This window comes from Xenopus laevis, chromosome 2L (genome assembly GCF_017654675.1).
Source record: "Xenopus laevis strain J_2021 chromosome 2L, Xenopus_laevis_v10.1, whole genome shotgun sequence".
NCBI lineage: Eukaryota > Metazoa > Chordata > Amphibia > Anura > Pipidae > Xenopus > Xenopus laevis.
This window is the reverse complement of record NC_054373.1, coordinates 109,294,890-109,317,392: the sequence shown is the minus strand read 5'-3', so window position 1 is coordinate 109,317,392 and position 22,503 is coordinate 109,294,890. Positions and strand designations below refer to the sequence as shown.

Below are 22,503 nucleotides of genomic sequence, written 5' to 3'. Positions count from 1 at the left end.
ATGTGACGTAATATTTTTGGGTGGGTTTGCCAAGATGCTAAAATATCACGTGGGTTAAATGTCACCAGCTGGAGGCGTCACGTGGTAGCAAGTTCAGTGGAGCCGGAAGTGACTTTGGTTAGTTTTGTGCTGTGTTCTGACTGTACAATGTATGTGTTGCACTTTTAAAAAAATGAGATGGAGTTGTGAAGAGCTGAAGTTCTGCATTCATGGCTGTTGGATTATAGTTATTGAAGACGTACTACGGGGATGTTAGCTGAAGAATTATTTTATTAAAAAGCACAGGGCACTGGTGATACATGCCAAAAGGGGGGACTCTCAATTGTTGTATTTTATCCTCTGCTATGAAGGAACTATGCTCTGTTTTTTAAAAATCAAAGTAAACACTGTACCTTCTCATAATGAATACATAGGTATAGAAGCTGTAACTGCAGAAATGGATGCATTCTTAAAGCAACACTACTGTGGGTCCTTTAATGGTGCTACTGTAATTGGGGCTGGATTGAAGCGGTTAACCCTTTCATTAACTTTTAGTGTGATGCAGACATTAATACTCTTAGACCTTTTGCAACTGGTTCTCGATTATTTTAATTATTAAAGGGATCCTGTCATGGGAAAAGATGTTTTTTTCAAAACAGATTTTTTTCATATTCAGTTTTGAAATCTGACATGGGGCTAGACATTTTGTCAATTTCCCAGCTGCCCCTGGTCATGTGACTTGTGCCTGCACTTTAGGAGAGAAATGCTTTCTGGCAGGCTGCTGTTTTCCCTTCTCAATGTAACTGAATGTGTCTCAGTGAGACATGGTTTTTTAATATTGAGTGTTGTTCTTAGATCTACCAGGCAGCTGTTATTTTGTGTTAGGGAGCTGTTATCTGGTTACCTTCCCATTGTTCTTTTATTTTGCTGCTGGGGAAAAGGGAGGGGGGATATCACTCCAACTTGCAGTACAGCAGTAAAGAGTGATTGAAGTTATCAGAGCAGAAGTCACATGACTTGGGGCAGCTGGGAAATTGACACTATGTCTATCCCCATGTCAGATTTCAAAATTGAATTTAAAAAAAATCTGTTTGCTCTTTTGAGAAATGGATTTCAGTGCAGAATTTTGCTGGAGCAGCACTATTAACTGATTCATAATGAAAAAATTTTTTTTTCCCATGACAGTATCCCTTTAAGCTTTTTGTTCAGCAGCTCTCCATGGTGTAATTTCAGCAACTATCTGGTTGCTAGTGCCTAACCAGGCAGCTGTTTAAGTGACAGATTGGAAGGTCAATAGGAATCTGTTAAAAATAGGATCTGTTAAAAATAAAAGTATCCTCACGGTTCAATAGTATTCGAGGCTGGAAAGAAAAAAAAGGCAAATATTTCAATAGCTACAATGAAGACCGACTAAAAAGTTACTAAGAATCTGATATTCTCAAAGCTAGCGTTAAAGTGAACATCTCCTTTAAAGTAGTATATTGTGCCAGTGCAATATGCTCCTCTTAAAGTGGACCTGTCACCAATTTCTATTTTTTTTATAAAAGCATTCATAGCTGTTGTCCTAGCTCTAGCGGGTTGCGGGTCAAGCAATTACTTTCATTTCCATTCAGCACTTCCTAGATGTCACTGCTCTCCACTCATTCCCCCATTCTCTTCACCATTTAATTGTGTAACTTGTGCATGGGGAGGAACATTGGGTCCCCCATTCTGGTGCACAAACAAGATTTTGAGATGATGCAAGGCTTGCCTTAATAACAGTGTCCAAAATATGGCTCCTGCCTCCTTGCGATAATTATGAATTCCCAGACTGAAGGAAACGAGATTCAAATAATTTATATTGTGTAATTAAAGTTAATTTTGCTTGACTAATGTGATAAAATATATTTTTTTGTGGTGAAGGGTCCCCTTTAAAGGAATTGTTCAGTGTAAAAATAAAAACTGGGTAAATAGATAGGCTGTGCAAAATAAAAAATGTTTCTAATATAGTTAGTTAGCCAAAAATGTAATGTATAAAGACTGGAGTGATTTGATGTATAACATGTCAGTCTGAACACTACTTCCTGCTTTTCAGCTTTCTTGGTTTACACTGACTAGTTACCCTGGCTACCAGGCAGTAACCAATCAGAGACTTGAGGGGGGCCACATGGGTCATATCTGTTGCTTTTGAATCTGAGCTGAATGCTGAGGATCAATTGTAAACTCACTGAACAGAAATGTACCATGTGGCCCTCCTTCAAGTCCCTGACTAGCTCAGAGTTATAGAGCTGAAAAGACTGAAGTTGGATTCTGTCTATTTTATTAGACATCTGTTCACTCCAGCCTTTATATATTACATATATGGCTTACTAACTATATTAGAAACATTTTTTATTTTGCACAGCCTATTTTGCACAGTGCTATCCTACAGCACTGTAGGATAGGAACCAATCAGCAGTTAGGCTGACCTAATAGGGAACTGGCAGAGAACGGTTCAGATTCACACATTACTAGCAGAAACCATTACCCACCCCTCATTGGAAACTCTAAAAGGGACTGTAGCAGATCTATAGGAAATTCCAATATTATTAAACATATTAATGTTTAGCCCAAAGTAACACTGAAACTCTAACAGTCAGTTTTAATGGGACAGCATGTAGAAAAAAACAGTCAGGTGTCAAGGGCTGTTTAATGGTGCCCAGCTCCTTTATGATTTAAGAATACCATACCATAAGAATATCACTTAAGAATACTGTCTTTCTCTAAGAAGTGCTGTAGTACAACTACAGATCTCTATGTAAGACCCCCATGTTAGCTTTATAGAGAACTAAATGCTTCTTAAAAGTAAATGGGCAGTCATTTTTCTCACTTTTTGTAATCTAGATTTTTAATTTTCTTTTAATGAGCTTTTCTGGCACCTCTTGCATCAAGCAAAAATTAAATATTCCCTCTGCATAAATGCACCTCAATAAAATCCATAGGCAGCCCTCCATTTCACCATGCCGTACTGCCATCACACTGCTCTGTGCGGATCCTCAGCTGGCCACCAACCAAAACTTTTTCTCCCTATCCATGATCTCAAAGGGACACAATACTAATACTCCATATGTTACAGCAAGAAAGTGCTGTCAGAGCAATGTCATCAGTATGTGCAGAATGCAGGCGTTTAACATAAATCACTGGGCTAGCTCTGCCTTAAAAAAAAGTAAGTAATAAAATTAAAAATTGCTGGAGAGGAGTATGTATTTTTTTCCAAGCATTTAGTCTGCCTGTAAAGGAGTTCCAATTTGCTAGATCCTTCAATCATTATGATCACTGTGTTAGGTATTCATTCCTCAGTAACATGGTTTCCTTTTAATCTGTGAAATCAGGTATGCCTGTGCAAAAAAAAAATATTTATTTTTGAAAGTTCATATAGTGTTTATGCACCTTTTCAAATTCAACAATTTGATGTCAAAAAGGGGGGTATATTTCCCATTAAAGGGGTTTTAAACTTAAAATAATTAATTGATGTAAACAAAGTACTTTTGAAATTTACATTCATTTTCTGTTTTTGAAGAATAGCTAAAGTTAAAATTACTGTTGCTTAATACCCCAACCTGTTTCTCTTATTAGCAGAAAACTGCACTGGCCCAGAGTATTTCTGTACAAGATGATTTGGCACAATCTCCTTCTGTCTTATTTTTTCTGGGCCTGGGCAGGCGCTTGCACAGTAAAGTGAGAAATCTGGCTTTTCGTGTCTATGTTCGACTTTCACTCTACTGCTAATGTGCCTTCCTAGAACTGAACGTAAAGAAGATGGAATAAGCCGAAGACGATGGCTACAAGGATCTTCTACAGAAATACCCTAAGCCAGTGCAATATTTAGCGAACAGAAGCCTTGGCGTGAGGTATCAGGTAAGCAATTATGCAATTATACTTTTCATTCTCCTTTAAGAATTTCAGAGATATTAGCAGTTTTAGACAGTTTATACTGCTAGACAGGCTTCAGCTCAACAGCTATCTGTCTGCCAAGAGTGTCAGCGACACCATCTATCTATGAATTTCCTATGCACTTCCTGGATTTAATTAACCCAATGTTGCTGATTCTCAAAAGCCTGGTATTAGTAGTCCAAACTGCGAATAGCTCCCAAACTGCTTAAAAAACTAAAATTTACATAATTAATTTTTTGAGTTAAGTTCCCCTTCCTCTGCGACCAACAATACCTTTTCTCCTGATTTAACTATATTATATTTAGATCACCCAATAAAACATCTTCTTTGATGAGCTACACTGTATGTGAAAACAATCCACAGATCCTACATCTGATCAAATTCTGGACAATCTCTAGTTTAATATAATAATATTATAAAATAGCAATTAGTCTCCCTTTTTTACATTAAATGGCAAAGAAATCCCTTTCATTATTTGTTCACTGTGTTATAGGTAGCACATTACAAAATTAAAGGAAAGGACAATAGGATAATATGTTATATCAGGGCTGTCCAACTGGCGGCTCGCGACCCCCCCTTCTTTGGCCCCCCAGATGCTGTGTTTTTTTACCATATGTAAACTTTAAAAGGTATCAGTACAGAGATAAACTGGTCCCTGTAGTTTAAACCTCAAATTCAGACTCTAACCCCCTGTATTGTTCACACCTGTGATCCCCCTGCATTGTTCACACTTGTGACACCTCTATTGTTTATATCCTAAAGGCCTGTACTGTTCACACCTGAGACCCAGACTGAAACTGCCCACATTGTTCACCTGTTCACACCTTATTCAAAATGCTAATGGGGCACCAGCACTGTGTCACTGTATGTAGTACATATTAGAATGATAGTTTTCCTTGTCTCCTGCTCTGTTCTGCCTTCCCTCCCTGCAGGGCTGGAACTAGTGGCAGGCAGAGTAGGCGCCCACCTAGGGAGCAATCATGGGCGCGGCACACTTTTAAGGGGAATTTCCTTTCTTTCTTTTTTAAACCCTGATTTGCTTGGCCTTTAATAGTTTTTCAACTTTATAAACCCCCTGTTCCAGACAGAATCACTCCCAGCTCCCTTTTGGCAGCTGCTGGCACAGGTACATATTTGTGGGCAATATCTTGGCTGCTACTTGCACAGGTAAACAGATGATATGATGGATATTTGGCTGCTGCTGGCACAAGTACATATATGGAGGCAATAGTGTGTATTTTTTGGCTGATGCTGGCACAGGTACAGATTGGGGGCAATATAAGGGATTAGTTGCTGCTGGCTCAGGTACATGGGGCAATATGGTGGCTGCTGGCACAGGTACACAGATGTTTGAGGGCAGTATGATGGATTTTTGGCTATTGCTGGAACAGATACAAATTGGGGCAATATGATGGATTCTTTTGGTTGCCGCTGGTATAGGTACAGATTGGGGGTAAAAATATGATGGATGTTTTGGTTTATGCTGTCAGAGGTACAGATTGGGGCCTGGGGGTAATCTGAGGGATTGACTGCCATTGGTATAGGTACAAATGGAGGCAATATGATAGGTGCTGGCACAGGTACAGGGGGCTATATGACTGGTAAGGTGGAAAATGGTAATGCAGGACTGGGTGGGGGTCACTGATTGAAGCATTTGCCTAGGGTGCAAAAATACCTTGTAATCTAGATTAGAAGTCTGCACTCACCCTTAGGGTATGTTTGATGAGGGTGCAAGTCTTAAGTGGCCACTTCCACCTGTTCTGTAAACAAAATCGATGAATAGACAGCACCGCACATGAGATTTATTCTTAAAAGGCCTTTATTCCAAAAGGGCTTAGTTCAGGACAGAAACAACAGCAGGCCCTTTTGGAATAAATGCCTTTTAAAGGGGACCCATCACCCAGAAAAATTATTCAAAATCCTATTTTATCACATTAGTCAAGCAAAATGAACTTTAATTACACTATATAAATTATTTGAATCTTGCTTTCTTCTGTCTGGGATTTCAAAATTATAGCAAGCAGGCAGGAGCCATTTTGTGGACACTGTTATCAAGGCAAGTCTTGCATCATCTCAGAATCTTATTTGTGCACCAGAATTGAGGACCCGATGTCCATCCCCATGTCCTGGCTACACAATTAAATGATGAAGAGAACGTGGAATATGCGAAGATCAGTGACATTTAGGAAGTGCTGAATGGAAAGTGAAAGTAATTGTCTGAACCGCCTCTATGCCCAGGGCATAGAGGAGTGGCAGACAATATTTGATTGACAGCTGAGATTTTAAAATGAGTTTACAACAGCTATGAATGCTTTAATAAAAAATAGAAATTGGATTTCATGTTTAATTTGAAAATAACTTTTATTATAAAGATTTTTGTGTCTGCGTGACAGGTCCACTTTAAGAATAAAGCTCATGTGCGGTGCTGTCTATTAATCGATTTCGTTTGCAAAATTACCTTGGCCCGGCCCTGCCTCCCTGTGTGTGCCATTCTCTGCTTGCCTACTGCTGCTTGTGTATGCCATTCTCTGCTTGCCCAGTGCTGCTTGGATGTGCCATTCTCTGCTTGCCCTATGCTACCTGTGGGATGTAAGGTTTGTTCTTGGGGTTATTAGCATTTGGAAATTGTTGTTAAGGACCCCTAAGGTGTTTAATCATGTGTTGGGGGGTTGTTGTATTATCCACAGGGGAGGATGAGGCATATGGATTTAAGGGTGTGTTTTTAACATGACTTAAAATTTTCACATATGAGTGATTAGGTATTTGCCTGCAGTGAGCACCAACCATTTGTTTTTTTGGTGTGCTACCACCGTTAATGTGGATATGATCTTAAAAGTTCTTGCGGTATTATGGGTGTGGTTTAAAAGGGGCGTGGCCAACACTGACTTCCATTATCGGCCCTCCTCCACATAGGCCAGTAAAATTTTGGCCCTCGGTACCACAGAAGTTGGACAGCACTGTGTTATATGATTTGTGTGCAGAGGTTTCCAAGTTTCCTATCCTTTTATATGTGCTGTAAGATCTGGCAAATGAAATGCTTTTCATCTATTTAAAGGAGAACTAAACCCCCTACTGTAAAAAAGCCTAATCTACTACTCTCTATATCCCCCCCTCCCTGCTTCCCTCCCCCACATGCGTTAGTGAAAAATGTGTCCTTAATTGTGAATCTCACGTGTCCCTATGCTACTCTTCGCCATCTTCTGGATATTCGGTTCCCTTCCCTTCGGCCATTTACGAAGTTTCTGGCGCTTTCACAGTTGGAGCGACCACAAGACTGGCTTCAACTGCACATGTGCCAAATATCTCATGTTGGTAGTCCCTTCCTGAAGAAAATCCCAAGATGTGGAAGATGGCACCCTTAAGCTCCACTGCGCTACTCTGCATGGATATGTGAGATTCACAGTTAGGGACATACTTTCACTAATGCAATATGCAGGAAGGGGGCACTATGGAGGGTAGTGGATGGGCTTTTCACATTGGGGGGTTTGTTCTCCTTTAAATATGTGTCAGATATTGAGTAAATAATACTGGATGTTATTTGTACTAATGGTATATTGTAACATTTAGGTATAATGGAAGGACTGTTGAGGTTCAAAACGCATCTTGAAAATTCCATAAATACGGACGATCTGGAGTACTATTTCAATGAAAATGGTGAGCTGAGGCACATGCTTACAAAAAAACCATTTGTCTATAATTATTACAAGAAGGAATATGAGAGGAACCATAAACGTTATAAAATGCTTGGAGATTTGATAACCCTTTATGTCTATGAACTTCTTGAAAAAGAATGCAATCTTGAAAGGATTCCCATTCCGATTGATGCTAAAGAAGAAGAACCAAAGTCATTTTTCTTTATGAGTAAGGAAGGCTTGAGTGTGCCGACAAGCCTACTTGTCCTTCTTCAAGACAAAGGTGTTATTCGAGCTGGGCAGTGGGGGCAAAAGGTTATCTTTCACCATTCTCTAGAAAAGGGAACACAAATCCCATATATTAACACTGCACTGAGGGAGTATGGGGCTTTGATTATCTTAAATCCAAATGACAATTTTGTTGAAATGAAAGAAGAACCTCACTTGATTATTAAAAAGGAAGAAGATATATCTATGTCTTTACCCTGTGATGGGAGTGATTTGCTTAGAACAGGCAGAAAGATGCTTATCCCTAAAAGATGTTGTAGTTCTCCAGAAGAGCATACTGGTTATGTTTGGGACAATTTCATTTCAACAAGTGCAGCTACGAATGTGGCTTTTATTGCACATGGCTATGGGGGGCTAGTCTTCCTTGATCTTTTGTGCAAGAAAAGAAAAGAGGTTATGAGCAAAGTGTGTGCAGTAGCATTCATAGACTCGAGACACCATTCTCAACATCAGGCCAGGACTGATCCTGAAATACAGAGCTGGATGCACGCAAACTGCCGAAGCTGGGTGCTTAGCACCAAACCATTAGATAGACCTACTGGGTCCTTACTGAAACTTGACTGCCCCAAGGTGTCTGCTGGAACAGAAAACCATGAACTTGCACCCTATAAAAGCCTCTCATCTGTCTTCAGATTCCTTACCAGGTCCTCAAAAAACCGAAGAAGTTCAACACTCCCATCACGAACAATCCAAACTACTCCTTACAAAAAGAAATTAAAATAATTTCTACAAACTGATATGACCATCTGCAAAGTTGAATTAATTCCTGCAGGCATGGATTTAAGTGCTCTAAAAAGAAAAAATTGTGCAAAATCCATAGAAATTACATGAAATTGCAGAATTTAAACAATGTAAATTGTTTGTGCTCTTTAAAAAATTACAATGTATCTAAGCATGGATATGTGTTTCCTGTTGTCATTTCATTGTATATTGGGCATGAAATAAGGGGCAGATTTATCAAGGGTCGAATTTCAAGTTTATGGGAGTTTCTAAAAACTCCCATCAATTCCCATCAACTCGAAATTTGAAGAAAAAAAAACGACCATTCGAAATTTATTGGAAAAAAAAATGGGTGAATATGATTGAGCTGCAAATTCGACTTGAATTTTTCACCCAAAAAAAATATATATTTTTTCAAAACTCCACTAAACGACTCCAAATTGATTTTAGGAGGTCCTCCATAGGCTAAAACACCAATTTGGCAGATGGCGAATAGTTGAATTCAAATTCTTAAAGGGACAGTACATGATACATTTCAAAATTTTAATCGAATTTGGACTATACCCTAGTCGGATTACACTAAAATAAACTCAGAATTTGAATTTAAAACTTCGAATTTTCAATTCGACCCTTGATAAATCTGCCCCTAAATGTGCTGCTTAATTTTAGCAGTATATGCAACAAAACCAGAAACACTGCAGGAATCCTTTTGAATCAAATAACAAGGGAAATAATAAAATCAGACTTTGGAAAGTTACTGACTTGCAAAATCATTGAGGCTCCCTTAGTTTCATCAGTTACATCAAGATGTGGGTTCATGTAGTCCAGGTACTGGTTTTGATCCCTGTGCATTCCTGAGAGATTGAGCAGACAAAAAAAACAAGTTTTACCTGCTGTATATGAGCATGCTCAGTTTGCTCCTCTCTCCCTCTTCCTCGCCCTCCCATATAATCTGAGCCCAGCGCTATAAAAGAGCATGTAGAGACTCAGGCAGGAAGTGATGTCACAGCAAGCTAATATAGCAGCTGTATCCTAAACAAACAGCGAGACCTTCTAGAGCTGTTTACTCAGGTATGGTAAAGCATTTTGCAGAATAAATATAGTCTTCTAGCTTGCACTTTTGCGGCTCATGAATTGCCAATAATTTTCTTTGGTAGCTTTCCTTCTCCTTTAAAATGTGTCCATTGTGGTTATATGTTGCTTTGCACAAGAAAACATTGTGATTATAATACCCTTGGTGCCAAGTTGTTGCCAAGTACATTGGGGATAGAACCTACAGACATTTGCTCATTGTGGACAGCATTATTTGACAACTGCATTATGAGTTTCCAAAATATAATACCACAAAATAAGATCAAAATTCAACTGTGTAAGACTTCCTTTGCTTCTGCTTCTAGTAGATAACTATGTGAAATAACCTATAGTTGTAGGTAATTACAGGATGAAGTTAGTATCTATCATAATTGACAATATTAATACATCCCTGGGAAAAACACAGGGGATGCACTTTGATTTTGCTGAAGGAGATTAGGGATTTTTTTTAATTCTGCCCACCCCATTCAATGTGAATGAATTCTGATATGTAAATGAAACATAAAATTACATGGGGAGAAAGTTTAAAAAGTCAGTTTCTCAGTAACTTATTATTAAGCAACAACATACTCTAAACATTTTTGAACATGTACTAAAATAAATATATTCTACAAAGTTTTACAAAGTACGTTACGTCAATAAAAGCAATTAGAAAAAAAAGTCTGATGCCCTAACCAGAGCGTATATACTAAACACTGTGGTAAAGATGATCGTATTTTGGAATACTTTGAAGGTCTATCGGACTTTGCACAATAAACTTTTCACGGTAGATTACTTCAATGAGATTAATAAAATCCCGTTTCGTCTTAAAACTTCCTACAAACTTTCTGGAGACCTAAAGAAAAAAATGTCAATTGTGACTTAGAAAACAAGAAAGTCTTCTCTGATTCTAAACCTAACATTTCACAGCTTTCATTTCTGAGCAGGGATTGTGATGCAGTTTGCAATGACACGTAGTTCAATATTTGACAAACAAGGTGCATTCTGTAAGGGATGCTGTGCCTAGGTTTTCTTTTTTTAAAGGATCATTGTTCCTACTTACAGTTAAAGGAAAACTATACCTTCAGAATAACACACAAGGAATTTAGTATACCAGTACCTAGCTGCCACTGGGCAAACCAAACATTACCACCTGCATCCTCGTGTCTCTTTGGGACCAGAAGAATGTTGGTGACCTGCAGCAGGGTAACTAGGTATTACTGGGCCCCACAGCAAATTATTTTTCCGGTCCCCAAAATGTTTAGCTGTTGACTTGTTTTACCAATATTTATTGAAACTACATATGAATTAGGGCCTCATGGGGCCCCTATACCTCCAGGCCCCCCCTGCAGCTGCAGGGTCTGCTTCCTCTATAGTTACACCCCTGGTGACCTGAATACGTAAGCTATTTATACACATGCAAACCGAACAGAATTATATAACCCGAAGTCCACTTTCATATGTTGGCCATTAAAGAAAAATATAGTGGATGGAATGTAGCTGATATCAAAGTTGAGTGTAGACTAGCACCTAATCCACATCAAGAATGTATAAAGATGCCATTTTGCTTAGGGCATGAGATGTCTTGGACAGCTGAAATGAATAAAAAAAATAAAGTAATATATATTGCATATTAAAAACAATGGTTAAAAAACGAATTTTAAACACTTACAATGTCATCCAGCTGTAATCAAACAAGATCCTCATCTCTTCCAAATCTGAGAACAAGAACCTTCTCTGCTGTCTTTTTATTGCTTGGTCGACGTCCCATTTGCTCCTCCGTTTTGGAAGCAAGAAGCTCATCGCTAACAATGTTTCATTCAGAATACAAACTCTGCGAGAAAAACACTACTTTTACTATAGATGTGGTTGAGGATGCTCTTATTAGCAAGATAATCAAATCACATTCTTGTTTAAACTGCAGCAAAGAGAAGAAAACTTTTTAAATAGAGAACAGAAACAAATAATCAAAATGTATATTACAAAGTGTCTTGTGTACCTTTATGGTTACAATTGCTATATACTGTAGCAATGTTAGCACTGATTGTAGCATTCATAAGCATGCTTTTGAATGGATATCACTGACCCCATCTAAAAAAATGATGATTTGTAAGGCTACAAATGTGATGTCTTTTTATTACTCATCTTTCTATTCAGATCCTCTCTTATTTATATTCCAGTGTCCTATTCAAATCAATGCATGATTGCTGGGGTAAATTGGAGCCTAGCAACCAGTTTGCTGAAACTGCATACGGGAGAGCTGTTGAATAAAAAACTAAATAACCATAAAAAAAAACCCACATAAAAAATGAAAACCAGTTGCAAATAGTCTGAGAATTTCACTTTAATCATTCTAAAAATTAATTTAAAGGTGCACAACCCCTTTAATATTGGAAATAGCAGCTACATAACAGTTTTAGGTATTTACAATTAATTTATTTCATTATTTAATTTATGTATCTTTCTTGGAGGACTTGCTGGAGCAAATACAATGAACATTAGATTTGGTGAAAAATCTAATGGACAACTAAAATCATGGGAACTGGTTTGAAATATTCACTATTTGGGCACACTGAGATTTTTTAGGAATGGGCTTGAAGAACTTACTCCTGTTACAATGAGTACCTTGGCATCATAGATTTCATATATTAATAACTAGGTGTAATTAACATAATGATGGGTGTACCATTAGGCAGGGCCAGAACTAGGGGTAAGCAGAAGAGGCAGCTGCCTAGAGCGCAACTCCTATACCGGACCTGGCACTAGACTTGCTCCCGACAATGCCCCCGCCACGCATGGGCGAGCTGGCCGGTTGGGCTGTATAGGGCGTCCAGCCTGTGAGGCCCGCCTCTGCAATTAGGAGGTGCTTAACAATGTGTTCCATTTAAAACATCAATAACAGTTTAGATACTGTTCAGCTGCAGATTAATGGTGAACATTTAAAAGTGCTGGTACACTGGGATAGCAATATAGAGAAAAAAGTTGAAAAGGATCCGTTATTCAGAAACCTGTTCTAGAGAAAGCTCCAAATTACAGAATGCCCATCTCCCATAGACTTTTAATCAAATAATTTACATTTTTATGAAATTATTTCCTTTCTCTCTGTAATAATAAAATGGTACCTTGAACTTGATCCTAACTTTTATATATCCATAATTCTAATTTATGTATTGTTTAACTGTTTTTTTTTGTAGATTTGACGCATGGGTATCCGCATTACAGGAAGATCCCTTATCCAGAAAACTCAAGGTCCTGTGCATTCTGGATAACAGGTCCCATACTTGTATTCTGAAAACAATCTTACTAAGGTTGTGCCTAGAGGGCATTTATTTTAGGCTCAAGTCACCACCCAAAGTGAAATTTAAACAATTTCAAAAACAATAGCCAGTCATTTCAAAGCATAGTTCAAGGAATCATTGATAAGTAATCTTCAAAAATATTTTATTGGCTGTTCTACTGTAGCCTATGGAAAGCAACTGTTAGAAACCAATGGTAAATGGTACTACAACTAATTGCCAGTCACTTCAAAGCATAGTTCAACCAATGGTAAGTAATCTTCAAAAATATTGTATTTACTATTCTAGTACAGCCTATGAAAAAAGTAGCAATTGTTAGAAACCAGTGGTAAATTGTACGACACCTAATTGCACAACAATTCTTCTACATTGGTAACATTTCAGAAAAATAGATGCAAGGAACTGTAGACCCCTTGTTTTACTGGACAACATACAATGTACAGTATAATGAAAAGTGATAAAACCATGTTATTAAATGAAAGCTAAATAAAGTTATTAGAGTGGTCCTAGACTTCAAGCACGATTCCATATATTTTTCTCCTGAAAATCAAGCTATTTTCTGTGACCCATGCAAGAGGGTTGCAACGGTCAGGACAGCGAGGTTGTGGAATGCACAGCTAGGTGATGTTGTAAATGCCTTTAAAGGAAAAATATACCCCCCAAACAATGTAGGTCTCTATAAAAAGATATTGCATAAAACAGCTCATATGTAAAATCCTGCTTCATGTAAATAAACCATTTTCATAACAATATACTTTTCTAGTAGTATGTGCCATTGGGTAATCATAAATAGAAAATTTTAAAAAATAAGGGCCGCCCCCTGGGATCGTAGGATTCACTGTACTCACAAACATACCAACAAACCATACATGTTAGGTCACATGAGCCAATTAACAGACAGAGTTGTGTCTTTGGCTTCCACACTTCTTCCTGTTACAGTTAGAGTTGAAGTATTTCTGGTCAGGTGATCTCTGAGACAGCACAGAGACCATCACGAAATGGTGGCTCAAGGCTAGAGATGTAAAAGGGCAAGATTTACTTAAAGATATATATTCCAGTTTAGTAAGATTCTTTAATATGCCACTTAATATGATATGAACTATCTGTTGCTTAAGTGTTCATTTTGGGGGTATAGTTTTCCTTTAAGAATGGCTTGGATGCAGGTCTGGACTGAGAATTAAAATAGGCCCTGGAATTTCAATTACACAGAGGCCCAATCCCCACATAGAGGGCCAAACAGCTCCCATCAGCCCACTAAATACTGACTTTCTATGGGATCTTATAGCAGCCCCTCTGGCATTTGCCAGAACCCACAAATTGCCAGTCCGGGCCTACTTGGAAGATTTTTAGGACAGACAGAATATCAAAGGCTATTGTGATACCAAACTCTATAGTTAGTATAGGTATGGGTATATATAATTTGTGTGAATGGAATGGGAGGGGCGTGTGTATGGATGCTGGGTTTTCATTTGGAGGGGTTGGACTTGATGGACTTTGTCTTTTTTCAACCCGATTTAACTATGTAACTAACTATGTAACTGTTTTCTTTAATTTTTTTGTTTTGCTCTGATTTAGCTAATCAAATATATTTCTCTCTATAATATGCATGTGCCAGGATGCAAGATATCTGCCCAAAATCATCTGAGCGGTAGAAGTTGTCCATACATCCCAACTGTCCCGTTTTTCGTGGGATAATCCCGATTTTGACAGCTCAGCCAGCAGTCCCGGATTGTTACTGAAATGTCCTGACTTTCTTTTTGATCTTCTGCACTGAACAGCCAGAAAAAGATACAAAGTTTCTGAAACTTAATTGGCTTTTGGCAGAGAGCCCAGAATACGTGGCAGGTGCACTTGGATACTTTTGTAACAATTTAAAATTAGGATAGAAACAATTGTAACAATTTAAGATAAGCAGGTCTCTTGGGGAAACTGTGACTTGCATCTTAAAGGGCAATTTGTCTCCATTAGCAAAGCTGTGATAAAACATAAAAAATCATATAAATGTGTTAAAACTTTCATAGCCTGCCAAATGAATATGGTAATTAGGGGTGTGGCCACAACAATGGGTGTGGTCAAAACATTTGCTGCTCTCCATATGGCAAATCTTTTTGTCCCTCTGTTTCCAAAATGTCGGGAGGCATGTCCCCTGGGCAAACTGGTGGGTAGAGCCTGGGTTCATACATTCCCAAGATACCCAAGTACCATTTTGGTTGGACAATTAGTCAAACTACTGTTATCGATGAAACAGAGAGAACAATCTAAAGTAACTCCAATACATTTGTTAAGAGGATGGATTACTGTGCCAGGCAGTTTTATAAGTGATATTTCAATGTGCAACCAAATTCCCGTGTAAACTCACTGCTGAAACATAACATAGATACAGACCATGGGCACAAATTGTGGATCATATAAAAAGCAAGGCAGGGCTGCTTCTGTTAGGTTGATTCTGAATCCTATATAAAGACGGACTATTGTGTCAGCAATATTGTAACCCAGACGCCGCTCCTCTGTAAAGGGATTTACTGATGATAAAAAGAATGAATACGCCCCTTTACATCTCTTGCACAAAACAAAATGTTGGCTTGACGTCATACTCTTTACAAACAGATTTGAAACGCCTAGCTATCTCTAACCCAATTGTTAATGCACCGCCTGCCATGAAAATCTACTTCCAGGTTATCGCTAATCTTCGTAGGAACCGGAACTGATCGGGTTTACATTTACTCGCACACGTTGGAACGCTCATCAACCGGAAGCGGAAGTTAATGTACAGCTCCAGTAGTTTCCCCGTTGCGGCATGGTTGTTGGTACATGACATGCAGTAGGCTAGTTCTTTTCACCTTGGCAAGGTTGGTGAGAATTCCTGACGATGTAATTTGCGATGTGTGAGTGCCCCTGTTGCAACACCTATGGCATGCGGGAACTTATGTTTTACTGGGAGTTATTATTATGCGTGCAGGTGTTTTCTACATTTTACTTTTATGGATTGATTTTTAAGACTTAAGAGTCACAGCTATACATGTATAAACCTATAGCGCCTGTTTTGCAGAATATTCCTCTTGCTGTTTTTAAAAGGACAGCATACACCACTTTTCATTATTAGCTGAAAGAATAGGCCTTCAGCTGAACATACTTTTTGCCTATTGTTTTAATTAAGAAGTTTATGTTTTTTATATCTGGCACTGAACAAGAGTATCAGGGCAATTTCACTTTAATACTTCCTGTCACTTCTGGCCCCAAATAAATTAAATGGAGCTGAAAAAACGAATTACCAGTCCACCGAGAAGCCCTTAATGATGAGATGCTCAAGACTGCTGCTTAGATAAAGAAGAGGTTAGTTTCTTTAAAGGTATATGGGGAGCTCTGAAGAAGTTGTCCTGTTTATATGGGCCATGGCATGCCCGGAAGCGATAAATCTTTTCTGCACGTGACTAATCTCCTGTAGATGCTTTCCCAGCAATGATAAAGCGGTAAAATATATATGGTGCTTAATTTTTCTGGTCGCCCAAAGTTTCCTCGCAAAGCAATATATGTTTTACCACCGACGATTCACTTTATCGTCGGCATGAAAGCATTTACTGGAGATTAGTCACCTGCAAAAGAGGAGATTTATCATCGGCAACTAATCTCCTGGCGTGCCATTATCCAAAAGGAAGGGTCAAGAGAGTTTAGTGAACTTTAAAATTAGTGCTTTATAATGGCAAAAAATAGCAAAATGGAGTTTTCAAATTAAAATAGGCAGAATGTAATGTCAACACAGGTCCTATTTAATGTGCTAATTTTTTTAACAATGGTGATTTTAGGTGTATACTGTCCCTTTAAGTTATGGTTGGCTGGTTTATGAATTGCAATGATAGAGTATCTGTATTATTTGGTGTCAGTATCCATTTTTTTCTTTTGCAATTCCATAATATGTGACAGGTAGAACTTTGTATGTTTATTAAGAAGAAAATTAAAGTGTAATTATATGATGCTGAAAATGAAACTGAACACTTTTGTCATACTAGATGGTTAAAAATTGCTGCACTCACAGGCTTATTTTTATAGGGTTCAGTTACATCCATGTGTGTATAGAAGCATGGCATAGAAATTACTTTCTGGGTCACATTTAACCATTACTGATATATATGCATATTTTTTTTAAAGGTTTTGGATCATCTACTAGGTTTGGAAAATGGCATTCGTGAATATGCTTTTGCGAACCATTCAGTGTTCTTCTGTCCGTACTTTGGTGCAGGAAGGTGGAAGTTGGTCATTATTAAAAGTTTTGCGTCAATTAACTCCGTCTAGAAGGATAATGATATCCCACCATTTGAGGAAGGAAGATGTCAAGTCAGAACCTAATGAAACATTAGACCTGGAAGAGTGGAAAAGCATCTTGAAATCAGGCATAGAAAGTTATGAAACCAAAAAAACAGAGACACAGGAAGATCCCTCTCTAAATGGAATGCGGGAACTTGTGGAAATGTGGAGACTGGCCGGTAGGGCAGTGCCTCAGTCAATTACAACAGAGCAGTTACAAGTCCTCATGGAGCTTCCAACAAAAACTGCTAGAAAAAAGTACTTAAAATACCTGTCTGTTAGGGAGATTATTAAAACAAACCAGAAAGAGAAGAAAAAAGAACTTAAGGAAAGTAGTAAATCTAAGATGGAAAACTTGGATCAGTTCGAAACAAAAGAAGGTAACCCTGAAAAGAAAAATACTTTTTTATTACATGTTTGGGATAAGTCTATAGATACAGTGCAACGGTGGAAATGTGCCCAAGCAATGAAATTTGGACTACCATTAGTGTTTGATATGGTATATGAAAAGTATATGTCACGGTATGAGTTAGAGAACACCGTTTGTCAACTTATGGAATCTGAAGGTTGGAACAGAAGAAATGCTGATCCATTCCATATATATTTCTGCAACCTGCAGTCTGGTGGCCCATACCATAAAGAATTGGTAAAGCGCTATATGGGAGCTTGGGATAACATCTTTATCACAGCCACAGATAAACCTCATGTTGAAATGTTTCCTAAAGAACAACTTGTGTACTTAACAGCCGACTCCCCAAATGAGTTAATACACTTTGACCCTACTAAAATATATATTATTGGTTCATTAGTTGACAAATGCCAACAAACAGGATTATCTTTAGCAAATGCCAAAAGGCTTAATCTAGCAACTGCAAGACTTCCATTAGACAGATACTTGAAATGGGATGTTGGTGCGAAAAATCTAACCCTTGACCAAATGATTCGCATTTTGCTATGTTTAAAGGACACCGGTGACTGGAAAAAAGCTTTGTCCTTTGTTCCAACCAGAAAGCATGATGGTTTTGTGGAACGTGCTGCCTCTAAGAAAAGGAATTTTATACATTTTAAAAATGATGGTGCTGTGGAACATGCTCCTTCCATGAAAGAAAACTTGCTGAAAAGTTCCAAAACTTACGAGTTTGGTAAAAGTAAATCATTTATCAAACCAGAAAGGACCCAAGATAGTTCCATAAGATCAACAAGGAAAAGATGGTGGGAGTAGGAAAATTAATGCAATTTTTGTAAAAATTAATATTGGTTTTCCTTTCACAAGTAAGACAGTTAATGATTCTGTTAAAGTATAATTAATCACAAACCAACATTTCTGTTGTAGCACATAAAACATTTTTTTCAAGACTAATACCTCCATCTTAAGATTTGTTTTTCCATCCACTACTTTATTTAGCATAGTTTTTGTTAAATCAGTGGGCAAGCTGTAGTGATAAAATATATTATTTTAACAAGGTATATAGAACTGTTAGCAACACAGGTGACACACAACCTGCAGTGACAGCTTTGTAGCTTTTCATGCTTTCCAAAAAAAATGTCAAAAGCCTTATACATTGCGTCACAACATCTAACAGTTAGGCAAAAGGAAAATGGAGGCTGATCCAGAGTTTACACAGCTCATCAAATTTGCCAGATTGTGGGAAAAAGATGGGAGTGTGAACTCTGGATTGGCAATTCTAGATGGGGTTGATCTCTCTTAACAGCTGGGAGACCAGCTTCTCTAGTAGTGGTGGGGAGGAGAGCAGAGTCAGGCTTAAGCAGATTGTTGTTGTAGAGGATTCAGTTATTAGGAAAGTGGATAGGGTAATCTGTCGTCCGGATCGCTACAACCGAACAGTTTGCTGTCTACCTGGTGCCAGGGTTAGGGATGTGGTTGATCGGGTAGACAAATTATTGGGTAGGGCTCAGCATGACCCAATTGTCTTGGTGTATATCGGTACTAAAGACAAAAAAAATAGTAGATGGAAGACCTTAAAGAGTGATTTCAGGGATCTAGGCTCTAAGATGAAGGGAAGGTCTTCCAATGTAATTTTTTCTGAAATGTTTTCTGTGCCACGTGCAAATTAAGGGAGACACCGGGAGCTTAGGGAACTAAATGCTTTTCTCAGGTCTTGGTGTAGGAAGGAAGGGTTTGGGTTCCTAGAGCACTGGGCTGATTTTTCCGTGGGGTACAACCTATACAGTCGTGACGGTTTGCACCTCAATGGAAGGGGGTCCACTGTGCTAGGGGAAAGAATGTCTAAGAAGTTGGAGGAGTGTTTAAACTAGGCAAGGGGGGGTGGGTGAGAGAAAGAATTATGGGGAAGTTAGGGTAAACAAGGCAGTGGGATTTGTAAGCGGTCATTGGGAAGGAGTGCGGGGGCATACAATTTACCAGCTAAGGAGGTCCCTCTGTTACAAGGAAAATAGAATAATACTAACTTAACATAATTCTCCACTAAGTAATGCAAATTTCAAAAGAAAAAGTAGTAACCTCCGCTGTATGCTGGCAAATGCACAGAGTTTGTCAGCTAAAATGGGAGACCTAGAATTAATTGCATGCTCTAAAAATTATGATATAATTGGTATCAATGAGACCTGGTGGGATGAAACGTCACTGGACTGTGAATTTAAATGGTTACACCCTTTTTAGGAGGGACAGAGGAATTAAAAAGGGGGAGGAGGGCGTTTGTATGTAAAGCCTGAATTAAAGCCATGTACTAAAGAAATAACCATAGCTGGCACTGATGAGGGAGTGGAATCCCTCTGGGTAGAGATTTTGACTGGGCAAAAGGTTATAAAGAGAATTATCATTGGTATATGCTATAAACCACCTCGTATAAGTGACAAGTATGAAGCTCAGCTACTCGTGCAGATAGAAACGGCTTCACAGCTGGGTCAGGTTCTTGCTATGGGTGACTTCAATTATCCAGACATTGAATGGGGTTGCCAAGACAGAAAAAGCTAGTAGGTTTGTAAATATGCTAAATGACAACTTTTTATTCCAGTTCGTTCAAGAACCTACTAGGAATAACTCACTTTTGGACCTTGTAATAACCAATAATACTGAACTCATCTTTTGCATTTGTGTGGATGAGCATTTAGGAAATAGTGATCATTATTACATGGTCTCCTTTGAGATTCTGTTACAGAAGCAATTCTATAAGGGAGTAACTAAAACACTAAATTTCAGACGTTGCAAACTTTGACAGTATAAGGGCATCTCTGCAACATATTAAGTGGGAAATGCTTTTCACAGATTAAACACAGAACAAAAATGTGAAGTCTTTAAAATGCTGCTTAATAAATATACATCTCAGTATATTCCCCTTGTAAGCAAGGAACATCTTTGCAAAGCAAAACCTTTTTGGTTCAATAGAAGTGTTGGTGTTGAGGTGGGTAAGAAAAGACGTGCTTTTATGGCTTTCAAGTTGGCTGGGACAGCCAAATCATTTATAAGGTACAAGGAGGCCAATAAATCATGCAAAAAAGCTATAAGGCAATCTAAAATTGATATGGAAAAGGAAATTGCAGCAAGCAGTAAAAAGAATCCAAAATTATTTTTTAAATATGTTAATAGTAAAAAAAAAAATGAAGCAGGAATGTGTGGGGCATTTAATATCAGATGGAGGTCAGCTGCTTGATGAAAACAAACAAAAAGCGCACACAGGGCCGGAACTAGGGGTAGGCAGAAGAGGCAGCTGCCTAGGGCGCAATGATTAGGGGGCACTGGGCAGCTACCTCTTCTGCCTACCCCTAGACCGGACTCACCTGGAATTCAGTGTAGGCTATGTCCCCCGAATGATATTGCACATGCGTGAGCGTCGTTACTGATCAATCCTGTGTCGTTATTGCGCATGCGCTTGTGGGGAAGGGAGGGCGGCAAGCTAGCAGCTGGGTTGCCTTGGGCGCCCGGGTTGCCTGGCCCGCCTCTGATCGCACATTCTGAACACATATTTTTCGTCTGTCTACACAAATGAGGAAGCAGTTAATTAAGGTTTTCTTCTTGATAGTCCCAATTCTAACAATTCTAGTAAAACAACTAATGATGTGTGAGGAAATTCAAAAGAGACTAGAACATGTTAAGATAAAAAAAAGGTCCGGGGCCAGATGGTATTCATCCCAGGGTACTTAGCGAGCTTAGCTCTATGATTGCCAAACCTCTTTACTTAATTTTTCAGGATTCTTTGACATCTGGCATAGTGTAGAGAGACTGGCGAATTGCTAATGTGATGCCGCTATTCAAAAAGTTAGTGAATTTGTGAATTTGATACAAACACTTCCCTTAATATTTGTCACAATGATAATGGTTACTTAGTTTATATTTATTGTATACATTTAAATGGACAACCTTATCTGCTTAAATTACCCAACTTGATACTTTGTTGTAAGTCTCTAGGACAAGCTGATAACACCGGGTTATATGAATTGTGAAAATTACAATGTTAAGGGAAGTGTTTGAAATACAAGAGGTCTGGTGAATTTGATACAGTCACAAACAAGGTTCTTTTTCTTTCTTTATAATCGAATAACACTCATTGGGTGGCTGTAGAGTCTGGGTATCTATTTATTTTAAGAGTTAATTTTCTTCACTTAAATAAAATATTATGAGTTTATGCCAGCATGGTTTTATGCTTAATTGATCTTGCCAGACTAATTTAATTTCTTTTTATGAGAAGGTAAGTAGAGACCTAGATTCTGGGGTGGCAGTGGTTTACTTAGACATTGTGATTTACTTAGACATTGCTAAAGCATATGATACAGTGCCACACAGAAGATTACTGGTTAAATTAAGGAATGTTGGCCTGGAACATAGTATTTGTACCTGGATAGAGAACTGGCTAAAAGATAGACTACAAAGAGTGGTGGTAAAAGGAATATTTTCTAATTGGACTAGTGTTGTTAGTGGAGTACCACAGGGCTCTGTACTAGGTCTCTTGCTTTTCAACTTGCTTATTAATGACCTGGAGGTGGGCATTGAAAGTACTGTTTCTATTTTTGCTGATGATATTAAATTGTGCAAACTATAGGTTCCATGCAGAATGTTCTCACTTTGTAGAGTGATTTGTCTAAGTTGGGAAACTGGACAGCAAACTGGAAAATGTTGATAAATGCAAGGATATACACTTTGGCAAAAATAATATAAATGCAAGTTATACACTAAATGGCAGTGTGTTATGAGTGTATTTAACCTTTTGCTTCCAGACAATTTGGCTGATTTGATACTTTTATTGCCAGACCATTTTTGAACATTTTGTACTCTTTCACTTTAAGGACCTTTCTTTGGGGGATCTTTTAGTTTACCCAGGAAAACA

The 22,503-nt window shown here is 38.3% G+C and overlaps 3 protein-coding genes across 8 annotated transcripts in view; 2 read left to right on the top strand and 1 right to left on the bottom strand.

The window, feature by feature from the left end:
- The window catches only part of senp7.L (SUMO specific peptidase 7 L homeolog), a 47,345-nt gene extending 35,901 nt beyond the window's left edge, over positions 1–11,444 (bottom strand). For all 3 annotated transcript variants that reach the window (XM_041580806.1, XM_041580808.1, XM_041580807.1), the window contains exons 1-2: positions 11,275–11,444; positions 9,294–9,385 (exon numbers count right to left, since the gene is read on the bottom strand). Coding sequence is in view for 1 of the 3 variants with exons in the window: in XM_041580807.1 (XP_041436741.1) it covers positions 9,294–9,383 (90 nt within the window). In the remaining 2 variants the exon portion in view is untranslated. The remainder of the gene's footprint in view (positions 1–9,293; positions 9,386–11,274) is intronic.
- XB6001422.L (putative protein FAM172B L homeolog) lies at positions 33–8,710 on the top strand. Of its 2 annotated transcripts, XM_018247020.2 has the most exons (3): positions 33–117; positions 3,740–3,855; positions 7,459–8,710. In XM_018247020.2, exon 3 carries the CDS (start codon positions 7,464–7,466, stop codon positions 8,532–8,534), a length of 1,071 nt encoding a protein of 356 aa, XP_018102509.1. In that variant the 5' UTR covers positions 33–117; positions 3,740–3,855; positions 7,459–7,463; the 3' UTR covers positions 8,535–8,710. The 2 variants fall into 2 exon arrangements, with proteins under 2 accessions (XP_018102509.1, XP_018102510.1); XM_018247021.2 differs by lacking the exon at positions 3,740–3,855 and having other exon boundaries at positions 77–117.
- A 3,523-nt stretch (positions 11,445–14,967) lies between the features above and the next one.
- trmt10c.L (tRNA methyltransferase 10C, mitochondrial RNase P subunit L homeolog) lies at positions 14,968–18,556 on the top strand. 3 transcript variants are annotated; one of them, XM_018247019.2, is made up of 2 exons: positions 14,968–15,747; positions 17,045–18,556. In XM_018247019.2, the coding sequence occupies exon 2, from the start codon at positions 17,073–17,075 to the stop codon at positions 18,420–18,422; it is 1,350 nt and encodes a 449-aa protein (XP_018102508.1). In that variant the 5' UTR covers positions 14,968–15,747; positions 17,045–17,072; the 3' UTR covers positions 18,423–18,556. The 3 variants fall into 3 exon arrangements, with proteins under 3 accessions (XP_018102508.1, XP_018102506.1, XP_018102507.1); XM_018247017.2 differs by having other exon boundaries at positions 14,969–15,783; XM_018247018.2 differs by lacking the exon at positions 14,968–15,747 and adding an exon at positions 15,790–16,231.
- Positions 18,557–22,503: the final 3,947 nt, after the last annotated feature.